The 26,737-nt window shown below is 36.0% G+C and overlaps 1 protein-coding gene across 1 annotated transcript in view; it reads left to right on the top strand.

The window, feature by feature from the left end:
* P3H2 (prolyl 3-hydroxylase 2) overlaps positions 1–26,737 on the top strand; it is a 146,109-nt gene that overhangs the window by 96,767 nt on the left and 22,605 nt on the right. The window contains exons 2-7 of the mRNA XM_079922017.1: positions 7,126–7,278; positions 8,701–8,890; positions 18,977–19,108; positions 20,739–20,881; positions 21,209–21,298; positions 26,613–26,653. Of these exons, the coding sequence (XP_079778143.1) occupies positions 7,126–7,278; positions 8,701–8,890; positions 18,977–19,108; positions 20,739–20,881; positions 21,209–21,298; positions 26,613–26,653 (749 nt within the window). The remainder of the gene's footprint in view (positions 1–7,125; positions 7,279–8,700; positions 8,891–18,976; positions 19,109–20,738; positions 20,882–21,208; positions 21,299–26,612; positions 26,654–26,737) is intronic.

Genomic DNA, 26,737 nt, shown 5'->3' with positions numbered 1-26,737 from the left:
TAACATACCAATAAACCACACATTAATTTCACTTGATCCGTGGCAGATATGACTTGCTTACGTTCCATCACTGAGATAGTACTCTCTCCTTACCCAGCAGCCATCCAAGTCTTTTGTGTTCTCTTGTTAGGACTTAGACAATACAACAATACACAGACAGCCTGAGGGACTTTGTGCAATTAAGCACACACATATTTTTTGGTAAATACTTTGAGTTCCCTGGTTTTTTTTCTTCTCAAAAACTCAAGGACTTTTTGTTTTAAATAGTCTCTAATATGAAGTAGCTCGTTTAAAAGTTTTGCTCCTTCACTCTAGTGTTTTTGTCACCCTGAGAGATGGTTTTTCTTTAGATAAGAAATCTTCCTGAAAGCTTAACTGATAGAATCTGTCGTTCCACTGAGTTCATACGGGTAACCTCATTTGACGGTGGCAAGGCACCATCAGTGTTTAACGTTCAGTTGTAAACATCAGATTAAAACTTAGAGCGTTTAGCAAAAACGGGAGTCTATTATTCAGGCTCAGGACAGTAAGTAATTGAAGGAAAGGATACAAGCAGCTGGCAAAAGAGAGTGCTTTAAAAAGACATATGTTTCCTTTCCTGCTTACTCCACAGAGAAAATGTTACTCTTTAAATATATCATTTGTCATCTAATCCTTACCAAATAGCATTTTGAAAGCTACAAATATTTACTTATAACCATGACTACACTTTAGACTAACATTCTGTAAATGCAAAGATAAGTTAATTTTCTTCATTTAGCATGAACACCTAATGTGTGAATTACTATGTGTTCTTTTTTTTTTTTTTTTTTTTTGCGGTACGCAGGCCTCTCACTGTTGTGGCCTCTCCCTTTGCGAAGCACAGGCTCCGGACGCGCAGGCTCAGCGGCCATGGCTCACGGGCCCAGCCGCTCCGCGGCATATGGGATCTTCCCGGACCGGGGACGAACCCGCGTCCCCTGCATTAGCAGGCGGACTCTCAACCACTGCGCCACCAGGGAAGCCCTATGTGTTCTTTAAAGCTAAAAAATTCTAAATTTTCTCCCTTGCCATGCAGGAAAGAACTTAATTAGTAGAAATTTCCTTTACTACGGAGGTTTATCTTTTGAGTAAATTGCACCTTTTCTGTATCCAAAAGAACTTTGAGTTACCTTGTGAAAGCAATTATTTGTATAATTAGATTTTTGAAATGGGAGCAAAAATAACTCAAAGAAAAAAATGGAAATATACTAGCTTCACTTTGATATACTATAAACCAGCATGATACAGTTACAGTAAATGAAAATACAGTTTAGTTCTGAGTTTCCTTGTAGTCAAGACAAAAAGGACAACACAGTCTATCATGTAGTCCTCAATGTCTGGTGAAATTAATCTGATACATTAATCAGGAAAATCAACCAATTATTTACTATAACTGAATTATGAAAAGGGCTCAATATATGGGGCTTTTTGCAAATTATATTAACAAAATAAAGGACGGTAACATCGCCAGAAATTATGGCATAAGAAGGAAAAGTTATTTTTCATATAGCTATTTTTGGACTCTAAAAATCTGACTCCATTATATGGAAATGTTTAGGAATTTCCTAAGATTGAATTCTCATGAAAAAGCCTGGTCATTACATTTGGAACACTGTAATTTGTAGGATTTAGTTTAATTCAGTAGTTCAAACAAACTGCTTCCAAATTTTGTTTCAAAATTGGATGGGTCTTTATTTTAACAGTATTCTCTTTTTTTTTTTTTTTGGCCGTGCCATGGCTTGCAGGCTCTTAATTCCCCAAACAGAGATTGAACCTGGGCCCTTGGCAGTGAAAGCACGGAGTCCTAACCACTGGACTGCCAGGAAATTCCCAACAGTATTCTTTTAATACGTTGCTCAGTTATTTGAAGTTTATTTATTTAACGATGTGGTTCTGTGAAGGAAAATTAACTTTAGGTTGACAAAAATTTGAGGTAAATTTGGAGACATTAGCAAGAGCTGAAGTATCTACAAAAATGTTGGGTATCACCATTAATAAAACAAAATCCTCCCGCTTCATAAAAGAAAGTTTTTAGCCCATGAATTTTTAGTGTTCAGGATGATGTACATGCTGTAATCTGATGACTTCCTTCCCCCTGCATCTAGTGTGATTATGCTACTAATCAGAGCTTAAAAATTCTGCTGTGGCTTAGAAACAGGATGTCTTCACTGTCTATTTACATGTTTGGCAGTTGGTAAGAAACTTCATATGGGGTTAAAAATTCTCTAAAGTTGCTATATTGTGAAATTTAAGTTAAGAGCCAAGGCAAAAATATAGCACTGCATCAAACTAAAATGCATGATATTGGATGAATTCCCAAAGTTAGGGTGGGGAAAGTAGAGAAAGAATTCCTTTCCTTATTGAAAAAGTCGTTTGAGTACAAGAATGGAAATTACTTATTTCAGGCTTGATGTTTTATACTGGTTGTATAAAAGGCTTCAGAAAACGGAATGTGATCTTAAATATTCTCTTACAAAAGGACGCAGCGTTCTTTTAACATCTTTATTGGAGTATAATTGCCTTACAATGGTGTGTTAGTTTCTGCTTTATGACAAAGTGAATCAGTTATACATATACATATGTTCCCATATGGACGCAGTGTTCTTTACATGTTTTAATGTGTTTTAGAATTAGTCCCTTTCCTTTCTTGCACATGTCTTACAAGCTGTTCTAAACTCATACTCAAAATATTTGAGCTTCATATTTATGCTAATTCACAAGAGAGGGAACTTGTATATCTTTCCTAAAATAAGTTTGGAAATTTTAGAATTGTTTCCTTTGGGGCTATGCGTCCGCCTTCGGAATTGAGAAACTTTGCTATGGCAAGGATGGGCAAAAATGGAAAGGAAGAGAAAGTAATGGAAGAGGGAGGGGTGAAAAAGAGGGGGCAAACCTATGCTGTCCCATTTTTATTTTGTGATGTGAAAGCATTACCTCTGAGCTGGATTACTGCAGTGTTCTCCTGCCTGCTACCAAAGATCTGTTCTCCACATAGCAGTCTGAATTATCATTTGAAAATACGTATCAGGTATTTAAAATTCTTTAATCGTTTCCTCTTGCACTTAGAATAATGTTCAAACTCTTTACTGTAGCGTACAAGTGATCTGTTATCCAGCTTCTCAAATCTCTCTTCTTAGTTTCTACTCGGCTTTTAAAACATGTCAAGCTTTTTCCATTTCAGGGCCTTTTTGCTTGGCTCTCTTTTGCCTGGAACACTCTTCCTCCTCTTCTGTTCATGACTGGCTTTTCAACGTTTAAGTCTCAGCTCAAAAATCACATTGCAGAGACCTTACTTGACTAATTTATCTAAAGGAGTCCTGCTTTCACCCAGCCCAGCCAGCTCTTACTGAATTGTTTGTTCGTTTATTTCTTCATAGCACTTAGTGCAATCTAAACTTATTTTCATTAATGATTGGTTTCCTTGAGGTTTGTCCCCTTGGATGAGACTGTTAACATCTGGAAAGCAGGGTTTTTGTCTGTTTTGGCCATGTGGTTATTCTCATCGACTTTCAGACTTTCACAGTGCCTGGCATGGATTTAATGCAAAATAAATATTTGTTGAATAAATGAATGAGTGAAATAAAGAATTTGGTATGGCTGGAGTACTGAGCCTGTGTTTTCTTGAATGGGGGTTGGTAAATTATAAAACTTCTAGAAGTTTTTCTAGAACTTTCCTGGGAAAAGTTTGCATAGTGGTAAATAGGAAGTTATGCTAGAAAGATAGGCCAGGGGCCAAATCCTACAGTTTCCTGAATGTCGTGGTACATAGTTTCTGGAATCACCTCTGTGGTCAATGGATAGCTATTGACAGTTTTTAAGCATTTTTGAAATGCTCCTTGATTATTCATTATGGAAAACCATTTGTGTGTCAGTAGAGTCTGGTTCACTCACCAGTTGACTGAGTAACTTCCAAACATCAGCAGGGTGTTGATTTAATCAGCCTTTTTTCATGCAGCATGGCTGGCAGGAGAAAATTTTTGCCTTAGTTCTTCACAGCCTGAGATGAAGTGAACCAGTGCTTGTTGAAGGCATTTCTTACCAGTTGTTTCTCATATCTCAGTAGAGCAGCAGGCTCCCCCAAAGCATGATACCATCTTGTTGAATCATTCCCCTTTCCTCAGTTGTTCTTTATTTCACAATTTACTTTTCTAATGCATAGAGTTACCGTCACATTAGAGTTACCTTCTCCTGTGGTATGTTTTAATTTGGCCTGGTCTTAAAGGAAATCCAGTTTGAAGCCTTTAAAGGCAGTTAGCTTCTTGTTTGTTGCAATGGAGTAGCAGGTAGATCCTTCCTTAGCTGAAGTCTAGTACTTATACGGCCTTATAATAATCTCCAGCTAATAGTACAGGCTTGTATGTGGCACACGCATGTTCACCTGGACTTTGCCTACCACTTCAGATGTGTGTATCTAATTTCAAAAATGAACTACAAACATATCAGGCTTCCAGTTAAAATGATGGCCTGTTTTATATATAATCTCTGGCAGCCAATCCTAGTTTCCTGAACTGGTTCACAATAATTTAAAAGCCAGTTCATGAATAAGTTTTATGGATTAACCTTAAGTCATGGAATCTTCTTTATATTTATATTGGGGAACATGGTATTATGTTTAATACGGGGTTATAAATGGGGAAAGCACCAAATAAGCAAAAAACCAATGTGGTCAAATTTAAGAGAAGGAACCAATTTATCAGTGTTGGCTAACAGTTTTCAAGAGCTACTGAATCACATTCATCAGTGATAATCAGTATTGGAAGCTCTCAGTGTGGATGATGACTTCAGAGATGTTATTAAACTTACATCCTTCTAGTCCATTATAGCTTATGAAGCACACTCACATGTAATATACCTTTTGATTTGTGTGAAAATGTTTTGCCTCTTAGAATTTATTTTTTCTCTTTTCCTAGACATATCATAGACATCGTCTATATGTAAAGTAGATGGAAAACAAAATAATAAATAAGTCATGTGGTGCTTATCCTCGGAAAGTTCTACTAGGAAAAACAAATGTACTTAGGTAGGTGCCACGTATGGCAGAGTATGATAAGTGCCAGTAGAAGAACAGGGATACGATGATATTGCAATGCTTGACTGTAGCTTTAGGGTTGAGAAAAAATTTCTTAGAGAAGGCAGGATTTAAGCTTGGCCTTATAGGATATGTTAGATTTCAGCAAGAAAATCCAAGTGTCAGAGGATCTCTAGGTCAGTGGAACAGTCTGAGCAAAACATGAAGGTAGGAAAGTGCAAAATTTATCTATTTTCATTCAATGTTAATGGCTGGTGTTATAAAACTAGAGCGTGTCAGTACTAACCTGTTGTGTTCAGAACTTATAGTTTGGCCCTTAACTGGAGGCAGTTTCCACCAACCACAAGTACCTCACTATATCCTCATGAATTATGTGTCTATGGGAGTTGTAGACTATACATACCCAGCATTAATGAGAGTATATTCACATCCTTGAAATGAATAGATCTTATATAAATATATCCAGTTGTTGTTTCTTTTTAGGGTTTTAGTGATTTCTGAAGCACATTTATATATAATACACAATTAAATCATTCCAAAATCCTATGTAGTAGGTGGTGGTATGACAGTTTCTTAGTGGAGAACCAAGACACAAGCGTTTAAATGACTTTTTCCAGGTTCACTTGGTCAGTAAGTGTAGACACATACCCGATTTAGGACCTATTCATTTTCCTCTATAGCTATATGCTTGTCACTATGTAGTCATCCATACAGCTCATATTTGTCTGTGTTGGTGTATGAGAAATTGAGGAAATTTAAGAAAGAAACCAGGAATTCAAACTGAATGATTTTGACAGCAAAAATAATTCTGAAACCACAGAATCGAGAACAAAGGTGAAAGTGGCAAGGAAAGCTGATTTCAGGCAAGATTTGATGGAAGGAAGGCCAGTAGCGAAGAATATGCAAATTAAAAAGAAAAGGAGAAGGCTTTACTATTATTAGACAAAGTTAAGGATATCAGATCTTAAAATAGGGCAGTTTATGTTTTCTGTAGTAAGGGATACGATTCTTTATATATCATGAGAAGGCAGTGACTGGGAACTCAGGAACTTACTACTACTTTCTATTTCTTACTAATACTTGAGTGGCCAGACTATCAAAAGCCTACTCAGGTGAATCTTATATGCCTTCCATGATTTTATATTTATTTGTTCAGTAACAGTGAGTTTCATTTCTTTATACTTCAAAATAGACCAAGCATAATTTGGATTTCACCATGAAAATGACTAGTACTAGTGAGAATATTCACTTTTCTGAAATGAGGCAAAGCGTTCTGTCTATAGACATTCTCCATGAATAAAGCATAGGGCAAAATGTATTAAATCAAGTAAATTTAATTACATTTTTTTACCAAAAAATGCATCATTGCACGTTACATGGAGAGCAGCTTATTAAGTGGTTTAAGAGATTTATAGTGTCTTTGTAGTTTATTAAAAATCCTTCCTTTTATATTAATGAGAATCCAACTTGTAAGTTTGGAATCAATTTCTCAATCAAAGAAATGTGGTATAACATTTTGTGTGCTGTATTTAGCATCTCTTCTGGATTGGAAAAATTTATTCCTTTTAACCTTGTGTTCTTCACATTCTAAAGCCTGAAAACAGATTTGGAGGAGTGGGAGGTATCCCTAATCTCATCCTTCAGAAAGTCACAGTTTATTCTTCCATTGTCAGGATTAAAGGCAAAAGGAACAAAAAGAAAAGAAGAGAAAATAAAAGACAAAAATATTGAAAATGTGAATTAGAGGTGGCCCAGCATTGGCAGATTTTAATTTTGATCAATCGTAAGACAAACAGAAGCATGTAGATTCAATTTCCCAGAAAACACATATGGCTTAGAAAAGAGGGAGAAGAAAACGAACTTGGAACAAAGCACATTCATCCATTTTCACCAATGCCAAAATACCCACATATCATTTTAGGAGCACTGTTTATTAACCTCTTGCCCTTTAGTGTGGAGGCTGGGTAGAGTGAATGTGAACTAGAACTCAGCCCTGACACTTTCTGTGAGACCTTGGACTGAACCCAGTTTAGAAATATTTGCCTTCATTTGATCCTCTTTTTTTCTCTTTATAGCTTAACCAGCTGGAAAAGGCAGTGGAAGCAGCACACACATTTTTCATGGCCAACCCTGAGCACATGGAAATGCAGCAGAACATCAAGAATTACAGAACGATGGCGGGTGTTGAAGACCTCCAGCTGGTAGATCGGGATGCCAAACCACACCTGGTGAGCTTTGGGGACCCTGTCCTAACCATGAGGAACTTAGTGCTCCTAACTTTCAATGGACTCAAAGCAAATTCCTATGAATGGATATCTCACACTGATTTCCAACGTCCAATACAGTATCATTTTTACACTTTCAGAGTTCCCAAGATGAAGTATTGTAATTCAGGGTTGAAAAATTGAAAGAAAAAGAAAATTAACTTAGAAAATCAGTATGATATGGTGAAAAGTAAGATGTGACGTAAATGTCTGTAACCCTCTCTGAGCCTCAGCACCCACTCCAGCGCTTCAATTTTACCCACTGGAGTTGAAGCCCATGTGAATTGCTCAGGGTCACACCATGGTTTCCCAGCAACTAGTCCAGTGGCTTTTTCCACGGTACCTGTCCTTTTCAAATTTTGATTTTTTTAAGCTACATAATTATTCCTTTAAATGAAATCTTACTTGAAATTCACAGTGTGTTGAAAGGGCATCTTTTTCAATTGGATACATCACCATTCTCAATGTGTGGCCTCCAAGAGGACTGAAGAAAAGGCTAAGAGAGGAAGATTTTAGATGAAAGTCTTTTTTCCTTTTATTTTTTAAAAGAATGAACTATGTTCCCTGGAGCCACATTATTTTATGATGGTTTCCGTGCTCTTGTACATTGGATGTCTTAAGCTGAGTGCAGTTTAGGGGATCCTTTCTAATTACAGGAAGGTACTTCTTTCCTTCAACGCTGTGATCTGATCTGTGACAAATCTGTACTATACATTATGTAAATGGCTAACAAGTCAACTGCAAACCAACTGAATGCACAAATCTTAGTGCTGGTGCTGAAATCTATTCAAAATAGTCATCATGATCTCAAAGTTTGTTTCAAAATTTGCAAGCATCAAGTGTCAATCAAAACTGAAGATGAAACATTAATGAATGTTGAATTCTCATGTTTTAGGTGTACTTCCTTTTTAGATTTTTTGGTTCTCTGATAATTTTACCATACTGTTTCATTTAAATTTCTTACACACTAACTTTGCTTATGCCATTGCAATAAAATTGCAGTATACACACACACACACACACACAAAAATTTGAACCAGGCCTGGAATTGAGTGTCACGTCCACCCACATCCATCTTCCTGCACTTTGTTGCATGGCCCTACCTGCATTTAAAAGGGTTAGAAAATATAGTCTTGAGTGAGCTCGGGAAGAAAATGAAATTGATTGATGCCACAGCAGTAGGCTTGCTCAGTCAGTCCCTTCTCATTTACAATTAGTTGAAGCCAGGGGAGTTTCCCTTTATCTCCCAGTGCGATCCTTCTTTATCTTCCACAGCGCAAGAGTCCCACACCCACCTACCTAAGTGATCCAGAGTCTGCCTGCATTTTGCCATTCAAGTGCCCCTTGGGTGCTCTTTGAAAAAAATTTTTCTGTGTTTCTTTGCAGGAGAGTTACAGTGAAGGAGTTAAACATTATGAGGCAGATGACTTTGAACTAGCTATCAAGTACTTTGAACAAGCTTTAAGAGAATATTTCAATGAAGATACAGAGTGCAGAGCCCTGTGTGAGGGGCCTCAGAGATTTGAGGAATATGAGTACTTAGGGTATAAAGCTGGTCTCTATGAAGCCATTGCAGGTAAAGTTTATTTTTTCCCTTGATTTCCTGATTATAGAAATACTACATGCCATCTGTAAAACTATTCCAATAATGTAGACGTATATATTGTAAAAAGTATAATTGTAAAAAAATTCTCCTATACGTATCCCATCCTCTCTCCCGTGGATTACTTTCCCTAGCTTAAATTTTGGTGACTATGCTTCCAAGCTTTTTCAGATACACACACAAATATTTAGGTACTTATTTATAATTATTATTTCATTTTATAAAAATAAGACAACACTGTAAATATTGATTTTCAGTATATGTTTTGTTTTTGTTTCATTTTATGCTTAACAATATATTGTGGACTTCTCATGTAAGTACATGTAGATCTACCTTATTGCATTATATGGGGAAAGTGTAATTTATTTGACCAGTCCTTTACTGATGAATACTAAGCAAGTTGCAGTTTTTTATTATGATTAATAATGTAGTAGTGAATATCTTTGTATAGTCTTCTTCTATTACTTAAATGAATATTTTGTTACATACGGGAATTTAATATACCACTATTTAAAATAGTAGGTAAAGTTCATTATACATTAATTGGGGAGGTTGACTAGTTAACCATGTATGGTGGGGACTGAGTTCTCTGCTGCATATGAAAAAATACATGAAATAAATTCTATTATATTAATAATATGAGTAAAAATAGAACTGTTAGAAGAAAATGCAAGGGAATATTTGTATAACAGTAGGAAAGCTCTTCTTAGCATGATGAAAGACAAGAAATTTTAAGAAAAAGATAGATTTTACATAAGATTTATAAATATAAAAGCTACTTTAATCAAATTGATTTATAATAGCAAGTGGAAAAAGTTGCAAAATGTTTACAGGAAAACAGTTAATATCATTAATACTTAAACACAGACTGTGAATTATTAGTAGTACTGGTAATTCATTTCTTATTTATTGGTAGTAATAAAAATAAGCAAAATTTATTTAACAGTTAAAATATACAGAGCATTTTATATAGCTATATCTCTTTTAATCCTATAAACAACTCCTTGTAGGTATTGTTATTCACCCTCTTCTCCCCTTTTAAATGAGGAAGTTAGACCTCAGAAAGATTAAGTAATGGGATTAAGGTGAAACTGGGAATCAAACCTAGGTTTTTCTCACTCTAGAGCCCATACTTTGAAGATCTACACAGTTAAAAAATGGGCAAAGGTTATTTATTCAATAATAAATGTTTAACACATATTTGTTGAGTGCATATTGTATTCCAAGTTACAAAACATGAAAAACAATGTTCAACTTCTCATATACTCATAGAAATGCAGATTAATAAAGTCAGTTTTCTTTCCCCAACTTCCAATGTTTTCTGTCTTCATAAAAAGCATCACTCACCTAGTAGCTCAAACCAAATCCCTAGAAGTTATCTTTCAATCCAACATTTCCTTCAATTCTTATTCCCCTCCGACTTGTTACCCAACTTTGAAAGATGCTACTTCCTAATAGCATTTGAGATTTCCTGGTTCCCTCCACTCCTTTTGCTACCACGCTGGTTCAAATCAACACTATATTTTAACTAATTCACTGTGATAGTTTCCTTGCTGGTCCTCACGTTCTGATCAGGTTTCACTCTGTAGGCAGACAGAACAGTTTTCCAAAAAACAGAAAGTCTGCTCACAGATATGCTGAATCACCCCCTGCCACGCCACTGGCTTCCATTGCACTTGAAATAAAACCCAAAACCTTTAACAAGGACTTTCATGACTGCGTACTAGTGTTCATCTGTACTTATTTTAATTCCTAAGGTACGCCAGGCTCATTTCCACTTACAGACTTGAAAATGTTGTCTTCTCTCACTTGGCTATTGCCCTATCTTGTTAAGTGCTTAATCCTCAGTGCCTACTTATGGTGACGGGCAAATAGCAGGTGCTTAGTGAATATCTGTTAAATGAATGGGTGGAAGGAAGAAAGGATGAGGGAAGGAAGGAAGGAAGGAAGGCGACGACCTATCCATCAATCACATTGCAGAGATTAAAAGGTTAATAATACTATACATTTGTGAAAATATAGGTCTTAAATTGTTGAGGTTTTTTTTTTTGAATTTTATTTTATTTATTTTTTTATACAGCAGGTTCTTATTAGTTATCCATTTTATACATATTAGTGTATATATGTAAATCTCAGTCTCCCAATTCAACACACCACCACCCCCTTCTGCCATGTTCCCCCCTTGGTGCCCATACATTTGTTCTCTACATCTGTGTCTCAATTTCTGCCCTGCAAACCGATTCACCTGTACCATTTTTCTAAGTTCCACATATATGTGTTAATATACAATATTTGTTTTTCTCTTTCTGACTTACTTCACTCTGAATGACAGTCTCTAGATCCATCCACGTCTCTACAAATAAACTAATTTCATTCCTTTTTATGGCTGTGTAATGTTCCATTGTATATATGTACCACATCTTCTTTATCCATTTGTCTATTGATGGGCATTTAGGCTGCTTCCATGTCCTGGCTATTGTAAATAGTGCTGCATTGAACATTGGGATGCATGTGTCTTTTTGAATTATGGTTTTCTCTTGGTATATGCCCAGTAGTGAGATTGCTGGGTCATATGGTAATTCTATTTATAGTTTTTTAAGGAACCTCCCTACTGTTCTCCAAAGTGGCTGTATCAATTTATATTCCCACCAACAGTGCAAGAGGGTTCCCTTTTCTCCACACCCTCTCCAGCATCTGTTGTTTTTAGATTTTCTGGTGATGCCCATTCTAACTGGTGTGAGGTGATACCTCATTGTAGTTTTGATTTGCACTTCTCTAATAATTAGTGATGTTGAGCAACTTTTCCTGTGCTTCTTGGCCATCTGTATGTCTTCTTTGGAGAAATGTTTATTTAGGTCTTCTGCCAATTTTTGGATTGGGTTGTGTGTTTTTTTAATATTGAGCTGCATGAGCTGTTTATATATTTTGGAGATTAATCCTTTATCCGTTGATTTGTTTGCAAATATTTTCTCCCATTCTGAGGGTTGTCTTTTCATTGTGTTTGTGTTTGTAGTTTCCTTTGCTGAGCAAAAGCTTTGAAGTTTCATTAGGTCCCATTTGTTTATTTTTGTTTTTATTTCCATTACTCTAAGAAGTGGATCAAAAAAGATCTTGCTGTGATTTATGTCAAAGAGTGTTCTTCCTATGTTTTCCTCTAAGAGTTTTATAGTGTCCAGTCTTACATTTAGGTCTCTAATCCATTTTGAGTTTATTTTTGTGAATGGTGTTAGGGAGTGTTCTAATTTCATTCTTTTACATGTAGCTGTCCAGTTTTCCCAGCACCACTTATTGAAGAGACTGTCTTTTCTCCATTGTACATCCTTCCCTCTTTTGTCATAGATTAGTTGACCATGGGTGCATGGGTTTATCTCTGGGCTTTCTATCCTGTTCCATTGGTCTATATTTCTGTTTTTGTGCCAGTACCATATTGTCTTGATTACTGTAGCTTTGTAGTGTTGTCTGAAGTCAGGGAGTCTGATTCCTCCAGCTCATTTTTTTTTCCCTCAAGACCACTTTGGCTATTCAGGGTCTTTTGTGTCTCCATACAAATTTTAAGATTTTTTGTTCTAGTTCTGTAAAAAATGCCATTGGTAATTTGATAGGGATTACACTGACTCTGTAGATTGCTTTGGGTAGTATAGTCATTTTCACAATATTGATTCTCCAATCCAAGAACATGATATATCTCTCCATCTGTTTGTATCATCTTTAATTTCTTTCATCAGTGTCTTACAGTGTCCTGCCTACAGGTCTTTTGTCTCCCTAGGTAGGTTTATTCCTAGGTATTTTATTCTTTTGGTTGCAATGGTAAATGGGAGTGTTTCCTTAATTTCTCTTTCAGATTTTTCATCATTAGTGTGTAGGAATGCAAGAGATTTCTGTGCATTAATTTTGTATCCTGCAATGTTACCAAATACATTGATTAGCTCTAGTAGTTTTCTGGTGGCATCTTTAGGATTCTCTATGTATAGTATCATGTCATCTGCAGGCAGTGACAGTTTTACTTCTTCTTTTCCAATTTGTGTTCAGTTTGTTTCTTTTTCTTCTCTGATTGCCATGGCTAAGACTTCCAAAACTATATTGAATAAGAGTGGTGAGAGTGGATATCCTTGCCTTGTTCCTGATCTTAGGGGAAATGCTTTTAATTTTTCACCATTGAGAATGATGTTTGCTGTGGGTTTGTCATATATGGCCTTTATTATGTTCAGGTAGGTTCCCTGTATGTCCACTTTCTGGAGAGTTTTTATCATAAATGGGTGTTGAATTTTGTCAGAAGCTTTTTCTGCATCTATTGAGATGATCATATGGTTTTTCTTCTTCAATTTGTTAATATGGTGTATCACATTGATTGATTTGCATATACTAAAGAATCCTTGCATCCCTGGGATAAATCCCACTTGATCATGGTGTATGATGCTTTTAATGTGCTGTTGGATTCTGTTTGATAGTATTTTGTTGAGGATTTTTGCATCTGTATTCATCAGTGATATTGGTCTGTAATTTTCTTTTTTTATAGTATCTTTGCCTGGTTTTGGTATCAGGGTGATGGTGGCCTCATAGAATGTGATTGAGAGTGCCCCTTCCTCTGCAATTTTTTGGAAGAGTTTGAGAAGGATGGGTGTTAGCTCTTCTCTAAATGTTTGATAGAATTCTGGTCCTGGACTTTTGTTTGTTGGAAGATTTTTGATCACAGTTTCATTTTCATAACTTGTGATTGTTCAGTTCATATTTTCTATTTCTTCCTGGTTCAGTCTTGGAAGGTTATACCTTTCTAAGAATTTTTCCATTTCTTCCAGGTTGTCCATTTTATTGGCGTAGAGTTACTTGTAGTAGTCTCTTAGGATGCTTTGTATTTCTGCGGTGTCTGTTGTAACTTCTCCTCTTTCATTTGTAATTTTATTGATTTGAGTTCTCTCCCTACTTTTCTTGATGAGTCTGGCTAGTGGCTTATCAATTTTGTTTATCTTCTCAAAGATCCAGCTTTTAGTTTTATTGATCTTTGCTACTGTTTTCTTTGTTTCTATTTCATTTATTTCTGCTCTGATCTTTATGATTTCTTTCCTTCTACTAACTTTGGGTTTTGTTTGTTCTTCTTTCTCTAGTTTCCTTAGGTGTAAGGTTAGATTGGTTATTTGAGATGTTTGTTGTTTCTTGAGGTAGGATTGTATTGCGATAAACTTCCCTCTTAGAACTGCTTTTGCTGCGGCCCGTAGGTTTTGGATCATCGTGTTTTCATTGTCATTTGTCTCTAGGTATTTTTTGATTTCCTCTTTGATTTCTTCAGTGATCTCTTGGTTATTAAGTAACGTATTGTTTATCCTCCATGTGTTTGTGTTTTTTACATTTTTTCCCCTTTAATTAATTTCTAATATCATAGCATTGTGGTCAGAAAAGATGTTTGATATGATTTCAATTTTCTTAAATTTACTGAGGTTTGATTTGTGACCCAAGATGTGATCTATCCTGTAGAATGTCCCGTGCACACTTGAGAAGAATCTGCTGTTTTTGGATGGAATGTCCTATAAATATCAATTAAATCTATCTGGTCTATTTTGTCTTTTAAAGCTTGTGTTTCCTTTTTACTTTTCTGTCTGGATGATCTGTCCATTGGTGTAAGTGAGGTTTTAAAGTCTCCCACTATTATTGTGTTACTGTCAATTTCCTCTTTTATAGCTGTTAGCAGTTGCCTTATGTATTGAGGTGCTCCTATGGTGGGTGCGTATATATTTATAATTGTTTTATCTTCTTCTTGGATTGATCCCTTGATCATTATGCAGTGTCCTTCCTTGTCTCTTGTAACATTCTTTATTTTAAAGTCTATTTTATCTTATATGAGTATTGCTACTCCAGCTTTCTTTTGATTTCCATTTTCATGGAATATCTTTTTCCATCCCCTCACTTTCAGTCTGTATGTGTCCCTAGGTCTGAAGTGGATCTCTTGTAGACAGCATATATATGGGTCTTCTTTTTATATCCATTCAGTGAGCCTGTGTCTTTTGGTTGGAGCATTTAATCCATTCATGTTTAAGGTAATTATCGATATGTATGTTCCTATGACTATTTTCTTAATTGTTTTGGGTTTGTTTTTGTAGGTCCTTTTCTTCTCTTGTGTTTCCCACTTAGAGAAGTTCCTTTAGCATTTGTTGTAGAGCTGGTTTGGTGATACTGAATTCTCTTAGCTTTTGCTTGTCTGTAAAACTTCTGATTTCTCCATTGAAAATGAATGAGATCCTTGCCGGGTAGAGTAATCTTGGTTGTAGGTCCTTCCCTTTCATCATTTTAAATATGTCATGTCACTCCCTTCTGGCTTGTAGAGTTTCTGCTGAGAAATCAGCTGTTAGCCTTATGGGAGTTTCCTTGTATGTTATTTGTCATTGTTCCCTTGCTGCTTTCAATAATTTTTCTTTGTCTTTAATTTTTACCAGTTTGATTACTATGTGTTTCCGCATGTTTCTCCTTGGGTTTAACCTGTATGGGACTCTCTGCGCTTCCTGGACTTGGGTGGCTATTTCCTTTCCCATGTTAGGGAAGTTTTCGACTATAATCTCTTCTAATATTTTCTCAGGTCCTTTTTCTCTCTCTTCTGCTTCTGGGACCCCTATAATGCAAATGTTGTTGCATTTAATATTGTCCCAGAGGTCTCTTAGGCTGTCTTCATTTCATTTCATTCTTTTTTCTTTATTCTGTTCCGCAGCAGTGAATTCCACCATTCTGTCTTCCAGGTCACTTATCCGGTCTTCTGTCTCAGTTATTCTGCTATTGATTCCTTCTAGTGTATTTTTCATTTTAGTTATTGTATTGTTGTATTGTTCACCTCTGTTTGTTTGTTCTTTAATTCTTCTAGGTCTTTGTTAAACATTTCTTGCATCTACTCGATCTTTGCCTCCATTGTTTTTCTGAGGCCCTGGATCATCTTCACTATCATTATTCTGAATTGTTTTTCTGGAAGATTGCCTATCTCCACTTCATTTAGTTGTCTTTATGGGGTTTTATCTTGTCCCTTCATCTGGTACATAGCCCTCTGCCTTTTCATCTTGTCTATCTTTCTGTGAATGTGGTTTTCTTCCACAGGCTGCAGGATTGTAGTTCTTGCTTCTGCTGTCTGCCCTCTGGTGGATGAGGTTATCTAAGAGCCTTGTGCAAGTTTGTGTTGAGGTTTTTTAGAGGGGTAATTAGGAAATATCTATCAAAATTTAGACTAAGAAGTAAACTGAAAATCAATGTGCCTTCTTTTAGCCTTTTTTTTTTTTTTACATTTTAGAAATATGTATATATATATACATTTCAAACTGATCACCACAATAAGTCTAGTTAAAATATGTCACCATACAAAGATATTGCATAGTTATTGACTGTATTCCCCACACTGTACATTTCATAACCATGACTTATTTATTTTGCAACTGGAAGTTTGTATGTCTTAAGCTCCCTCACCTATTTTTTCCTCCCCCACCACCTACCCCTCTGGCCCATTTGTTCTCTGTATCTATAACTCTGTTTTGTTATGTTTGTTCATTTGTTCTGTTTTGTTTTGTTTTGTCTTTAGATTGCACATATAAGTGAAACCATATAGTATTTTTCTTCCTCTTTCTGACTTATTAGCATAATACCTTCTAGGTCTATCCATGTTGTCACAAGTAACAAGATTTCATTCTTTTTTATGGCTGAGGGCTGAGTACTGTTCCATTGTGTGTGCACATATATCACATCTTCTTTATACATTCATCTATTGATGGGCACTTAGGCTGCTTCCATACCTTGGCTATTGTAAATATATTATTTGTCAAGTGACTTATTTGCTACACATTCAATTACCCAAGTTCAACTCAATTCACTTAAAATCAATACAGCATTATTGGGGATTTTTTTCCCATAAGGTTTTATTTTATTGGGCCTCTACCAGAGCCATTTACTTGCATTTTTGTAAACACTGCTCATTTGAATGTCACTTTTATGTGTGCTTCACATTTCAACTGCTGAATATTTCTTTAACTTAATCTTTTATTTGAGAATGGGCAGGCTTTTCCTTTATTACAGTTTACTATCTTGTAGTTTTTTTAAGGATAGGTTCCCTGCTTTCATTCCCACATTCATCTCTACACCTACCTCTACCAATGGCCACTGAACAGCTTTGGCAAATGTCCTAGATCTGGTTTAAGAGAATTGACTGACAAATTCCCACAAATTAACATTTTGCAATTTTCTGAGGTCACCACAGCCTGTTGGTTGCTGGAAAAGAATAGAAGTCTCCTAACTCAGGCTACTAACACAGCTACCACCACCATCACCCCACTTCCAATAAAGAAAAGTGATAAAAAATTCATAGTCCCTCAAGTTTAATCAAATATTATATGTTGCAGGAATATGGTAAGTCTTCTCAGGAATTTGAAGCATATCCAATTCATAATGAGATGGAAATCTTTAAAAGTATTCCCATGCGAGTGTCTTGAATCTCAAACCTATTAAAACATAATCATTTCACAGTAACATTTGATATAGAAAGGAGGCAAGGAATACAACTAATAAAAAGGGATATCATTACTCTAACTATGTAAATTCCTGCCTGGTTCAAAACTATTCTCGATTAGGAGTAAAACTGGCTTTTAAAATACAGAATGTATTTAGAAAGCCAGAGTTTTTGACTTTTAGACTTGGAAGAACATTACCAATTGGAGAAAACTACAAATGGCTTCTGAATGCAGTTATTTATTACCAGCCATGCTCACTGAAGCCTTAAAGGATATCATTTTGTCACTCTTATTTTGCTGCTATTAATATCTTACTTTGAAAAATACTTTCATTCAGATTGTGGATTCCTGTTGGGTGTGTTTCCCACCTTTTCCTTTTGCTTGTCATTTGGAATTAGGAGTGAATATTAAAAGGTAAAGAGGAAAGCAAATGGCCAGCGAAACTATGAGAAATGCTTGAGAGTTGTTTGTTGTTTTCTTAAGAAATAAAATACCTAGCTATTTATTTATAACATGCTAATCAAATAAACATAACCCATTCTTCTCTTCATGTCTTCCAACTGAAATTAAGAACCAATGGATGATAGTGATCTTATTAGCGGTACTATATTAGATTGAGTTAGCCAGGTTTTAAGAGAATTAGCACATTTCCCTACACACCAGGAAACAGATATTTCCTTTCTGTTGTGTTTTGGGGGTCCCTATTCAAGGTCATCTAGATACAAGCCAGACTCTGCATAATAGAAAGCCTTTTGAATGGAGGCAGTTGTGGATTAGACTGTACAGTCATGAAGTCGGGTGGTTTTATCATTATTCTCAGGAGAACTTGCTCTGCACAAGCATGAATGGACTATTCTCTTAATGGAAAAGACTGCCTCTATCTTCATTGTAGAAATCAGAGTCGGGGCAAAATGTAAGAAGCGTTTTCTTTCTGGGACATTAGCCACTTGTGTTTCCTCTGCTCATGCTTGTATGAGATAGAACCCAGAGCTAAAAGGAGCATGAAAACCCCTGCACTTCAGGATCCTCGCCTGTTTGCAAGTGAGAAGAATGGGAACAAAGAAAAAGAGGCAAAATGCTTCTTCAAATTCTTTAGCTTTCATCCTTCTCCTATTTTATCGCTTCTCTGTGTGAACTCCCCACATACGTGGCAGTTCCTTTCTCTCAACCGGTCCTTAACATAACTGGGATCTGAACTTCCCATCCTGACTCCAGGACACTTCAGGCCATCTAAAGTCCAAAAAGAGACCCCCAAGTTTTTAAATAAGAAAGTAATCTACTCAGCTGGGCATGGGTGGGATGAGATGGCCTATGTCACTTTCAGGAGATGTAGAAAAAGAATACACAGAAGGAAAGAGTGCTATACATTTAGAATCTACTAGTAATTAGTCTAGTGATCACTGGTTAGGAAGCCTTGGCGAGTCACTTACTTTCTTTGTGAAAAGGATTTCTGGTCATGCATGAGGATGATAATGATATCTCTCTAAGAGTGTATGGTGAGGTGCGATGCCCTGCATAACCGTGGTTCTCACTTTGAAGTCTGGACGTTGAGCAGATGAGAGGAACCCACTTCTTGGCTCTTGTTTTTCAGATCACTATGTGCAGGTGCTGGTTTGTCAGCATGAATGCGTGAGGGAACTTGCCACCCGCCCTGGCCGCCTCTCACCAATCGAGAACTTTCTTCCCCTACATTATGACTACCTGCAGTTTGCCTACTATCGAGGTAAAGCGTGGATTATCTGTGAAAAACTTTGGGGGGAAGGGGTGTGGCTCATCACAAGACACATCGAATTTTTGTGGGTTAGTCCTCCACCTTCCTCAGTTGTAATCAAGCTATGGGTGTGTATGCATTTTCTGTCTCACCTCACATCACTACAGCTCAGAACAAGAGCAGACGGTGAAACCACAAGTGGGCAAATGTTGTGACAATGCCCTGAAAGTTATACTAGATTGATATTTTATGTGATTTTTAAATTTAATTTTTCGACTTAATTTGAAAAGATAATATACTCACAGGTTTAAAGACTAAATATTTAAAAACCTCTCTCTCTTTCTTTTCCCCACAACCCAATTTCACACCCTAAAATCCACAGTTTCTTATTTACCCTTCCAAAATTTTATACAGAAACAACACACACACACACACACACACACACACACACACACACACACACACACTGTCTCTGAATTATTTTATCCTCCTACACATAGAAGATAGCACATTATTTACACTCTTCCTCACATTGTTTTCTTCACTTAACAATACATATCAGATTTTTTTTAGTATGTTGGACCTATGAAATTCCCTTTTGCTTGGTCAAAAATGGTCACATTTGGGAAGTTTTATAGGGCTCAATCTAGTTGTTTCAGTACATACAGATCTTCCTCATTCATTTTTCTTTATATCTAGATATCACCATACTATAATTTATTTAATGTGTCTCCTTACTGATGAGCATTGTGTTGGTTGTAATATTTTACTATTACAATCAATGATCAAATGAATATTTCCTGCATGTCATTTACATTTGCATGTAAATATCTATAGGATAAATTTCTAGAAGTACAGTTGCTGCATCAATGGTTTATTTGTTTGTAATTTTGACAGATGTTGCCAATTTGTTCTCCACATGGGAGTACACTTTTCATTGCACAGCAACAGAATATATTATCAAAATTTAAATATTCCCAAATCATTACGTGAAAATTGATAGCTCAATAAAGTTTTAATTTCCATTTATCTCATTGAGAAAGAAAGAGTGAGCATCTTATGTTTAAAAGCAATTAATAGAATTTGTATTGCTGAAATTGGTCTTAGATATCATGTTTTCAAATTCAGTACAAAAATCAGAATTAACTTCAAAAATTCTACTCTGTATTAAATAATGTAAGTTGGCAGCAAATATCTTCAGGTGGAGCTTTTGATAATTTGTTGAAGACATCTAGCAGCATAGCAGACCGAAGTTAGTACCTTTGGAATACCTGAAATCCTGTCCTTCCTTTCATCTGCAACTATTTCTGCTGCTTCTGCTCAGCCTCACGGCATCTTCCCTCTTTTCTTTTAATTTTTATTTTATATTCTAGTACAGTTGATTGACAATATTGTGTTAGTTTCAGGTGTAAAGCAAAGTGATTCAGTTATACATATACATATATCCATTCTTTTTCAGGTTCTTTCCCCATATTGGTTATTACAGAGTATTGAGTAGGGTTCCCTGTGCTATACAGTAGGTAGCATCTTCCCTCTTACTGATCATTTCATGCTGACTCTCATGGACATGTTGACATATCTTTAAAAAATTTTGTAGACCAACCTAGGCTGACTCTAATGCCGCAACTCCTGGATTTTTCAGTTGGCGAATATGTGAAAGCCTTGGAGTGTGCCAAGGCCTATCTTCTACTCCATCCGGATGACGAGGATGTCAGAGACAACGTGGATTACTATGAGAGTCTGTTGGATGACAGCATTGACCCAGCATCTATCCAGGCCAGAGAGGTGAGACCCATGTTCTGAGAAGAAACTCATTATTCTGCTCAGTGCTCTGGGGAGAGTTGGTAAAAATATAACACTTCTCTTAAAGATAGCTAACAATTTAGTAAAGGTTCTAGGACTCAGTTCTTTGCAACTTTAATTAGTAATGCTAAAAGCGTGGTTTTCGCCTATGTGCTAGCTTGTGAAAATCTACAGAGATAGAGACATTTTCTGCAGCTGTGAATATTTTTTTAGCTCATTTGTTACTGTCTAAAGAAAATTATTTCCACTTGAACATTAATCATACCTTTTAACTGTTATTTAAATATACATTTTCTTTTTTTTCTGTAGGATTTGGCGATGTTTGTGAAGCATCATAAACTGGAATCAAAACTAATAAAATCAGCTGCAGAGGGTCTGGGATTTTCATACACTGAGCCGGTAAGAACAAAGAGGAGAGAGGAAAAGGTCTTTAAAGGAACTATTCGGTGGACTTCTTATTTATGATTGTATTCCCCAGCCCCTTTTGTTGAAGATTATAATCCCCTGCCTTTTGTAAACAAACACTGGAGGGAGCAGGTGTTTACCCCGTATATGTGATGAACTGTAAAAGACTTTAACAGATTTCCATGTCACTGAGAGCTAAAGTCAGAAGCAAATATACTTGGATAGGAAAGAAATGTTTTGAATATGATATGTTTGCCTCAGGATTGTGTTATTTCCTAATTTCTGTATACAACATTTTGTATTTTCTTTTAAACATTTCTCTTAAACATTTTAATCAATAAAAAGACTTCAAAAGAACAGAATCAGTCACAATCGTACTACCTATCATGCTGACTACTTTTTTCCACGTGTCCATGTTGTCTTGTTTTTTCTTATTTTGGGGGGCTGCGTTGGATCTTGCTCTGCACAGGCTTTCTGGCTTTCTCAGTTGTGGCGAGCGGGGGCTATTCTTTGTTGCGGTGCATGTGCTTCTCATTGAGGTGGCTTCTTTTGTTGTGGAACATGGGCTCTAGGCATGCAGGCTTCAGTAGTTACAGCACACAGGCTCAGTTGTTGCGACACATGAGCCCTAGAGCATGTGGGTTTCAGTAGCTGCAGAGCGTGAGCTCAGTAGTTGTGGCATGTGGGCTCAGTAGTTGTGACTCATGGGCTCTAGAGTGCAGTCTCAGTAGTTGTGGCACATGGGCTTAGGTGCTCTGCAGCATGTGGAATCTTCCTGGCCCAAGGATCGAACCCATGTCCCCTGCACTGGCAGGTGAATTCTTTTTTTTTTTTTAACATCTTTATTGGAGTATAATTGCTTTACAATGGTGTGTTAGTTTCTGCTGTATAACAAAGTGAAACAGCTATACATATACATATATCCCCATATCTCCTCCCTCTTGTGTCTCCCTCCTACCCTCCCTATCCCACCCCTCTAGGTGGACACAAAGCACCCAACTGATCTCCCTGTTCTATGTGGCTGCTTCCCACGAGCTATCCATTTTACATTTGGTAGTGTATATATGTCCATGCCACTCTCTCACTTCGTCCCAGCTTACTCTTCCCCCTCCTCATGTCCTCAAGTCCACTCTCTACATCTGTGTCTTTATTCCTCTCCTGCCCCTAGGTTCTTCAGAACCAATTTTTTTTTTTTTTTTAGATTCCATATATATGTGTTAGCATATGGTATTTGTTTTTCTCTTTCTGACTTACTTCACTCTGTAGGACACACAGACTCTAAGTCCATCCACCTCACTACAAATAACTCAGTTTTGTTTCTTTTTATGGTTGAGTAATATTCCACTGTATATTTGCGCCACATCTTCTTTATCCATTCATCTGTCAATGGACACTTAGGTTGCTTCCATGTCCTGGCTATTATAAATAGTGCTGCAATGAACATTGTGGTACATGTCTCTTTTTGAATTATGGTTTTCTCAGGGTATATGCCCAGTAATGAGATTGCTGGGTCATATGGTAGTACTATTTTTAGTTTTTTAAGGAACCTCCATACTGTTCCCCATAGTGGCTCTATCAATTTAATTCAAACCAACAGTGCAAGAGGGTTCCCTTTTCTCCACACTCTGTCCAGCAATTTATTGCTTGTAGACTTTTGATGATGGCCATTCTGACTGGTGTGAGGTGATACCTCATTGGAGTTTTGATTTGCATTTCTCTAATGATTAGTGATGTTTAGCACCCTTTCATGTGTTTGTTGGCAATCTATACCTTCTTTGGAGAAATGTCTATTTAGGTCTTCTGCCCATTTTTGGATTGGGTTCTTTGTTTTTATGATATTGAGCTGCTTGAGCGGCTTGTATATTTGGGAGATTAATCATTTGTCAGTTGCTTCATTTGCAAATGTTTTCTCCCATTCTGAGGGTTGTGTTTTCATATTGTTTATGGTTTCCTTTGCTGTGCAAAAGCTTTGAACTTTCATTAGGTCCCATTTGTTTATTTTTGTTTTTATTTCCATTTCTCTAGGAGGTGGGTCAAAAAGGATCTTGCTGTGATTGATATCATAGAGTGTTCTGCCTATGTTTTCCTCTAAGAGTTTGATAGTGTCTGGCCTTACATTTAGGTCTTTAATCCATTTTGAGTTTATTATCATGTATGGTGTTAGGGAGTGTTCTAATTTCATTCTTTTACATGTAGCTGTTCAGTTTTCCCAGCACCACTTATTGAAGAGGCTGTCTTTTTCCATTGTATATTCTTGCCTCCTTTATCAAAGATAAGGTGACCATATGTGTGTGGGTTTATCTCTGGGCTTTCTATCCTGTTCCATTCATCTATATATCTGTTTTTGTGCCAGTACCATACTGTCTTGATTACTGTAGCTTTGTAGTATATATAGTCTGAAGTCAGGAAGCCTGATTCCTCCAGCTCCATTTTTCTTTCTCAAGTTTGCTTTGGCTATTCGGGGTCTTTTGTGTTTCCATACAAATTGTGAAATTTTTTGTTCTAGTTCTGTGAAAAATGCCAGTGGTAGTTTGATAAGGATTGCATTGAATCTGTAGATTGCTTTGGGTAGTAGAGTCATTTTCACAATGTTGATTCTTCCAATCCAAGAACATGGTATATCTCTCCATCTGTTTGTATCATCTTTAATTTCTTTCATCAGTGTCTTGTAGTTTTCTGCATACAGGTCTTTTATCTCCTAAGGTAGGTTTATTCCTAGGTATTTTATTCTTTTTGTTGCAATGGTAAGTCGGGGTGTTTCCTTAATTTCTCTTTCAGATTTTTCATCATTAGTGTAGAGGAATGCAAGAGATTTCTGTGCATTAATTTTGTATCCTGCTACTTTACCAAATTCATTGTTTAGCTCTAGTAGTTTTCTGGTAGCATCTTTAGGATCCTCTATGTATAGTATCATGTCATCTGCAAACAGTCACAGTTTTACTTCTGCTTTTCCTATTTGGATTCCTTTTATTTCTTTTTCTTCTCTGATTGCTGTGGCTGAAACTTCCAAAACTATGTTGAATAATAGTGGTGAGAGTGGGCAACCTTTTCTTGTTCCTGATCTTAGTGGAAATGCTTTCACTTTTCACCATTGAGAGCAATGTTGGCTGTGAGTTTGTCATATATGGCCTTTATTATGTTGAGGTAAGTTCCCACTATGCCTACTTTCTGGAGGTTTTTTATCATAAATGGGTGTTGAATTTTGTCAAAAGCTTTTTCTGCATCTATTGTGATTATCATACGGTTTTTATCTTTCAATTTGTTAATATGGTGTATCACATTGATTGATTTATGTATATTGAAGAATCCTTGCATTCCTGGGATTAACCCCACTTGATCATGGTGTATGATCCTTTTAGTGTGCTGTTGGATTCTGTTTGCTAGTATTTTGTTGAGGATTTTTTGCATCTATGTTCATCAGTGATATTGGCCTGTAGTTTTTCTTTTTTTGTGACATCTTTGTCTGGTTTTGGTATCAGGGTGTGGTGATGGTATCAGGGTGATGGTGGTATCAGGGTGATGGTGGCCTCGTAGAATGAGTTTGGGAGTGTTCCTCCCTCTGCCTCGTAGAATGAGTTTGGGAGTGTTCCTCCCTCTGCTGTATTTTGGAAGAGTTTGAGAAGGATAGGTGTTAGCTCTTCTCTAAATGTTTGATAGAATTTTCCTTTGAAGCCATCTGGTCCTGGGGTTTTGTTTGTTAGAAGATTTTTAATCACAGTTTCAATTTCAGTGCTTGTGATTGGTCTGTTTATCTTTTCTATTTCTTCCTGGTTCAGTCTCAGAACATTGTGCTTTTCTAAGAATATGTACATTTCTTCCAGGTTGTCTGTTTTATTGGTATATAGTTGCTTGTAGTAATCTCTCATGATCCTTTATATTTGTTCAGTGTCAGTTGTTACTTCTTCTTTTTCATTTCTAATTCTGTTGATTTGAGTCTTCTCCCTTTTTTTCTTGATGAGTCTGGCTAATGGTTTATCAATTTTGTTTATCTTCTCAAAGAACCAGATTGTAGTTGGCAGGTGGATTCTTAACCACTGTGTCACCAGGGAAGTCCCCCATGTTGTCTTTTAAACATTCTTCACATGAAGACATCCCTTTTGTAGAAGTAGTACCTCTATATATATAGATTTCTATTTTTATTTATTGATTTTTATTTGGGATAGCATAAGCAATTTCTTTATCTTTACAGCTTTCAAAATTATTTTTAGCTACATCTGTAGTTGATGTACAATAAATAAGTTAATCCTCTTCCTGATGTTGAACATTTGTTTATTTTTTTTTTGTTTTTTTGTGCCCTAATGAATGCATTAAGCATTTTTCTTTCTACTGAACTATATCCATAGGATAAATTTCCAATAGTGGGTTAACTCTGCCATCAAAGGATATGAGAAGGTTTAAAATTTTTGAAATTTTTTTTCTAGGAGAGTTTTCTGGTACCTTCATTATTCCTAACAGTTCATAAAAGTTTATGGTTTTACCATGAACTTCTCAGCAATGAGAAATAACATCTTAAACTCATTCATATGCCTAATATATTATGTACAAAATGGTGCACCACTGTTGTTTTAATTTGTATTCCTTTGATTACCAGCAAAAATCAACTTTTCACAAATTATTATTAAGTATTTGCCCTCTCATTTGATTTACCTGGACATGTATTTTATTCATTTATCTGTTCATTGCTATATAAGTTCTTTATATACTGTACATGTTAATAGTTAATATAAAAAGCACTGTTTATAATATATCCTATTTGTAACACAGTTTTCGTCTCTTTCTTAGTTATGTTATGTTTTTATTGACAGATTTTTAAAATTAGGATAATTTTAATGTACGTTTCTAGTGTAACATTTCTAATATGTTTATATCCGGTCTTACTATTTTTGAAAGTTATGTTATCCCAAATGACCCTAGGAAAAACAATCACTTACTTTATGATCCTATATAGATGATTAACCAGACTGGACTTTTTGTTTATTTGCTTTATTTATAAAAGTGAAAGGAGTCATACTTAATTATCTTCTAAGTGTCTTCTTGCTACCAAATTCTAAATCACTTTCTTGGACAAAAGGATGGATGCCCAGGCTAATTCCATGCTATTTTTTTAATCCATTTTGTCTTAGCCCAAATTGCACCAACCTTAGCCTTCCTTTTTATTAAAATTTAAAAATAAATACTATATTATAGATTTATATAATATGCAAGTTTTCTAATATTTTAGGTCCTTTGAGTGTTTTATCTTACTTCTGTACATGGAATTTTAGTGACAAAACTACTGAGTTTTTGTTATTTTTTTAATTTAAAACAGAATTATTGGATTCAATATGGAGGACGACAGGATGAGAATCAGTAAGTTCTCCATTTAGAATGTTTATTTGTAATGAGAAGAAACACTTAGAATCATATTTATTGTAAAGAACTTGGGCTCTATGA

The sequence above is a fragment of the Stenella coeruleoalba genome (genome assembly GCF_951394435.1).
Source record: "Stenella coeruleoalba genome assembly, chromosome: 5".
NCBI classification, from domain to species: domain Eukaryota; kingdom Metazoa; phylum Chordata; class Mammalia; order Artiodactyla; family Delphinidae; genus Stenella; species Stenella coeruleoalba.
The sequence above is the reverse complement of the archived record's forward strand: the minus strand, read 5'-3'. Positions and strand labels throughout refer to the sequence as shown.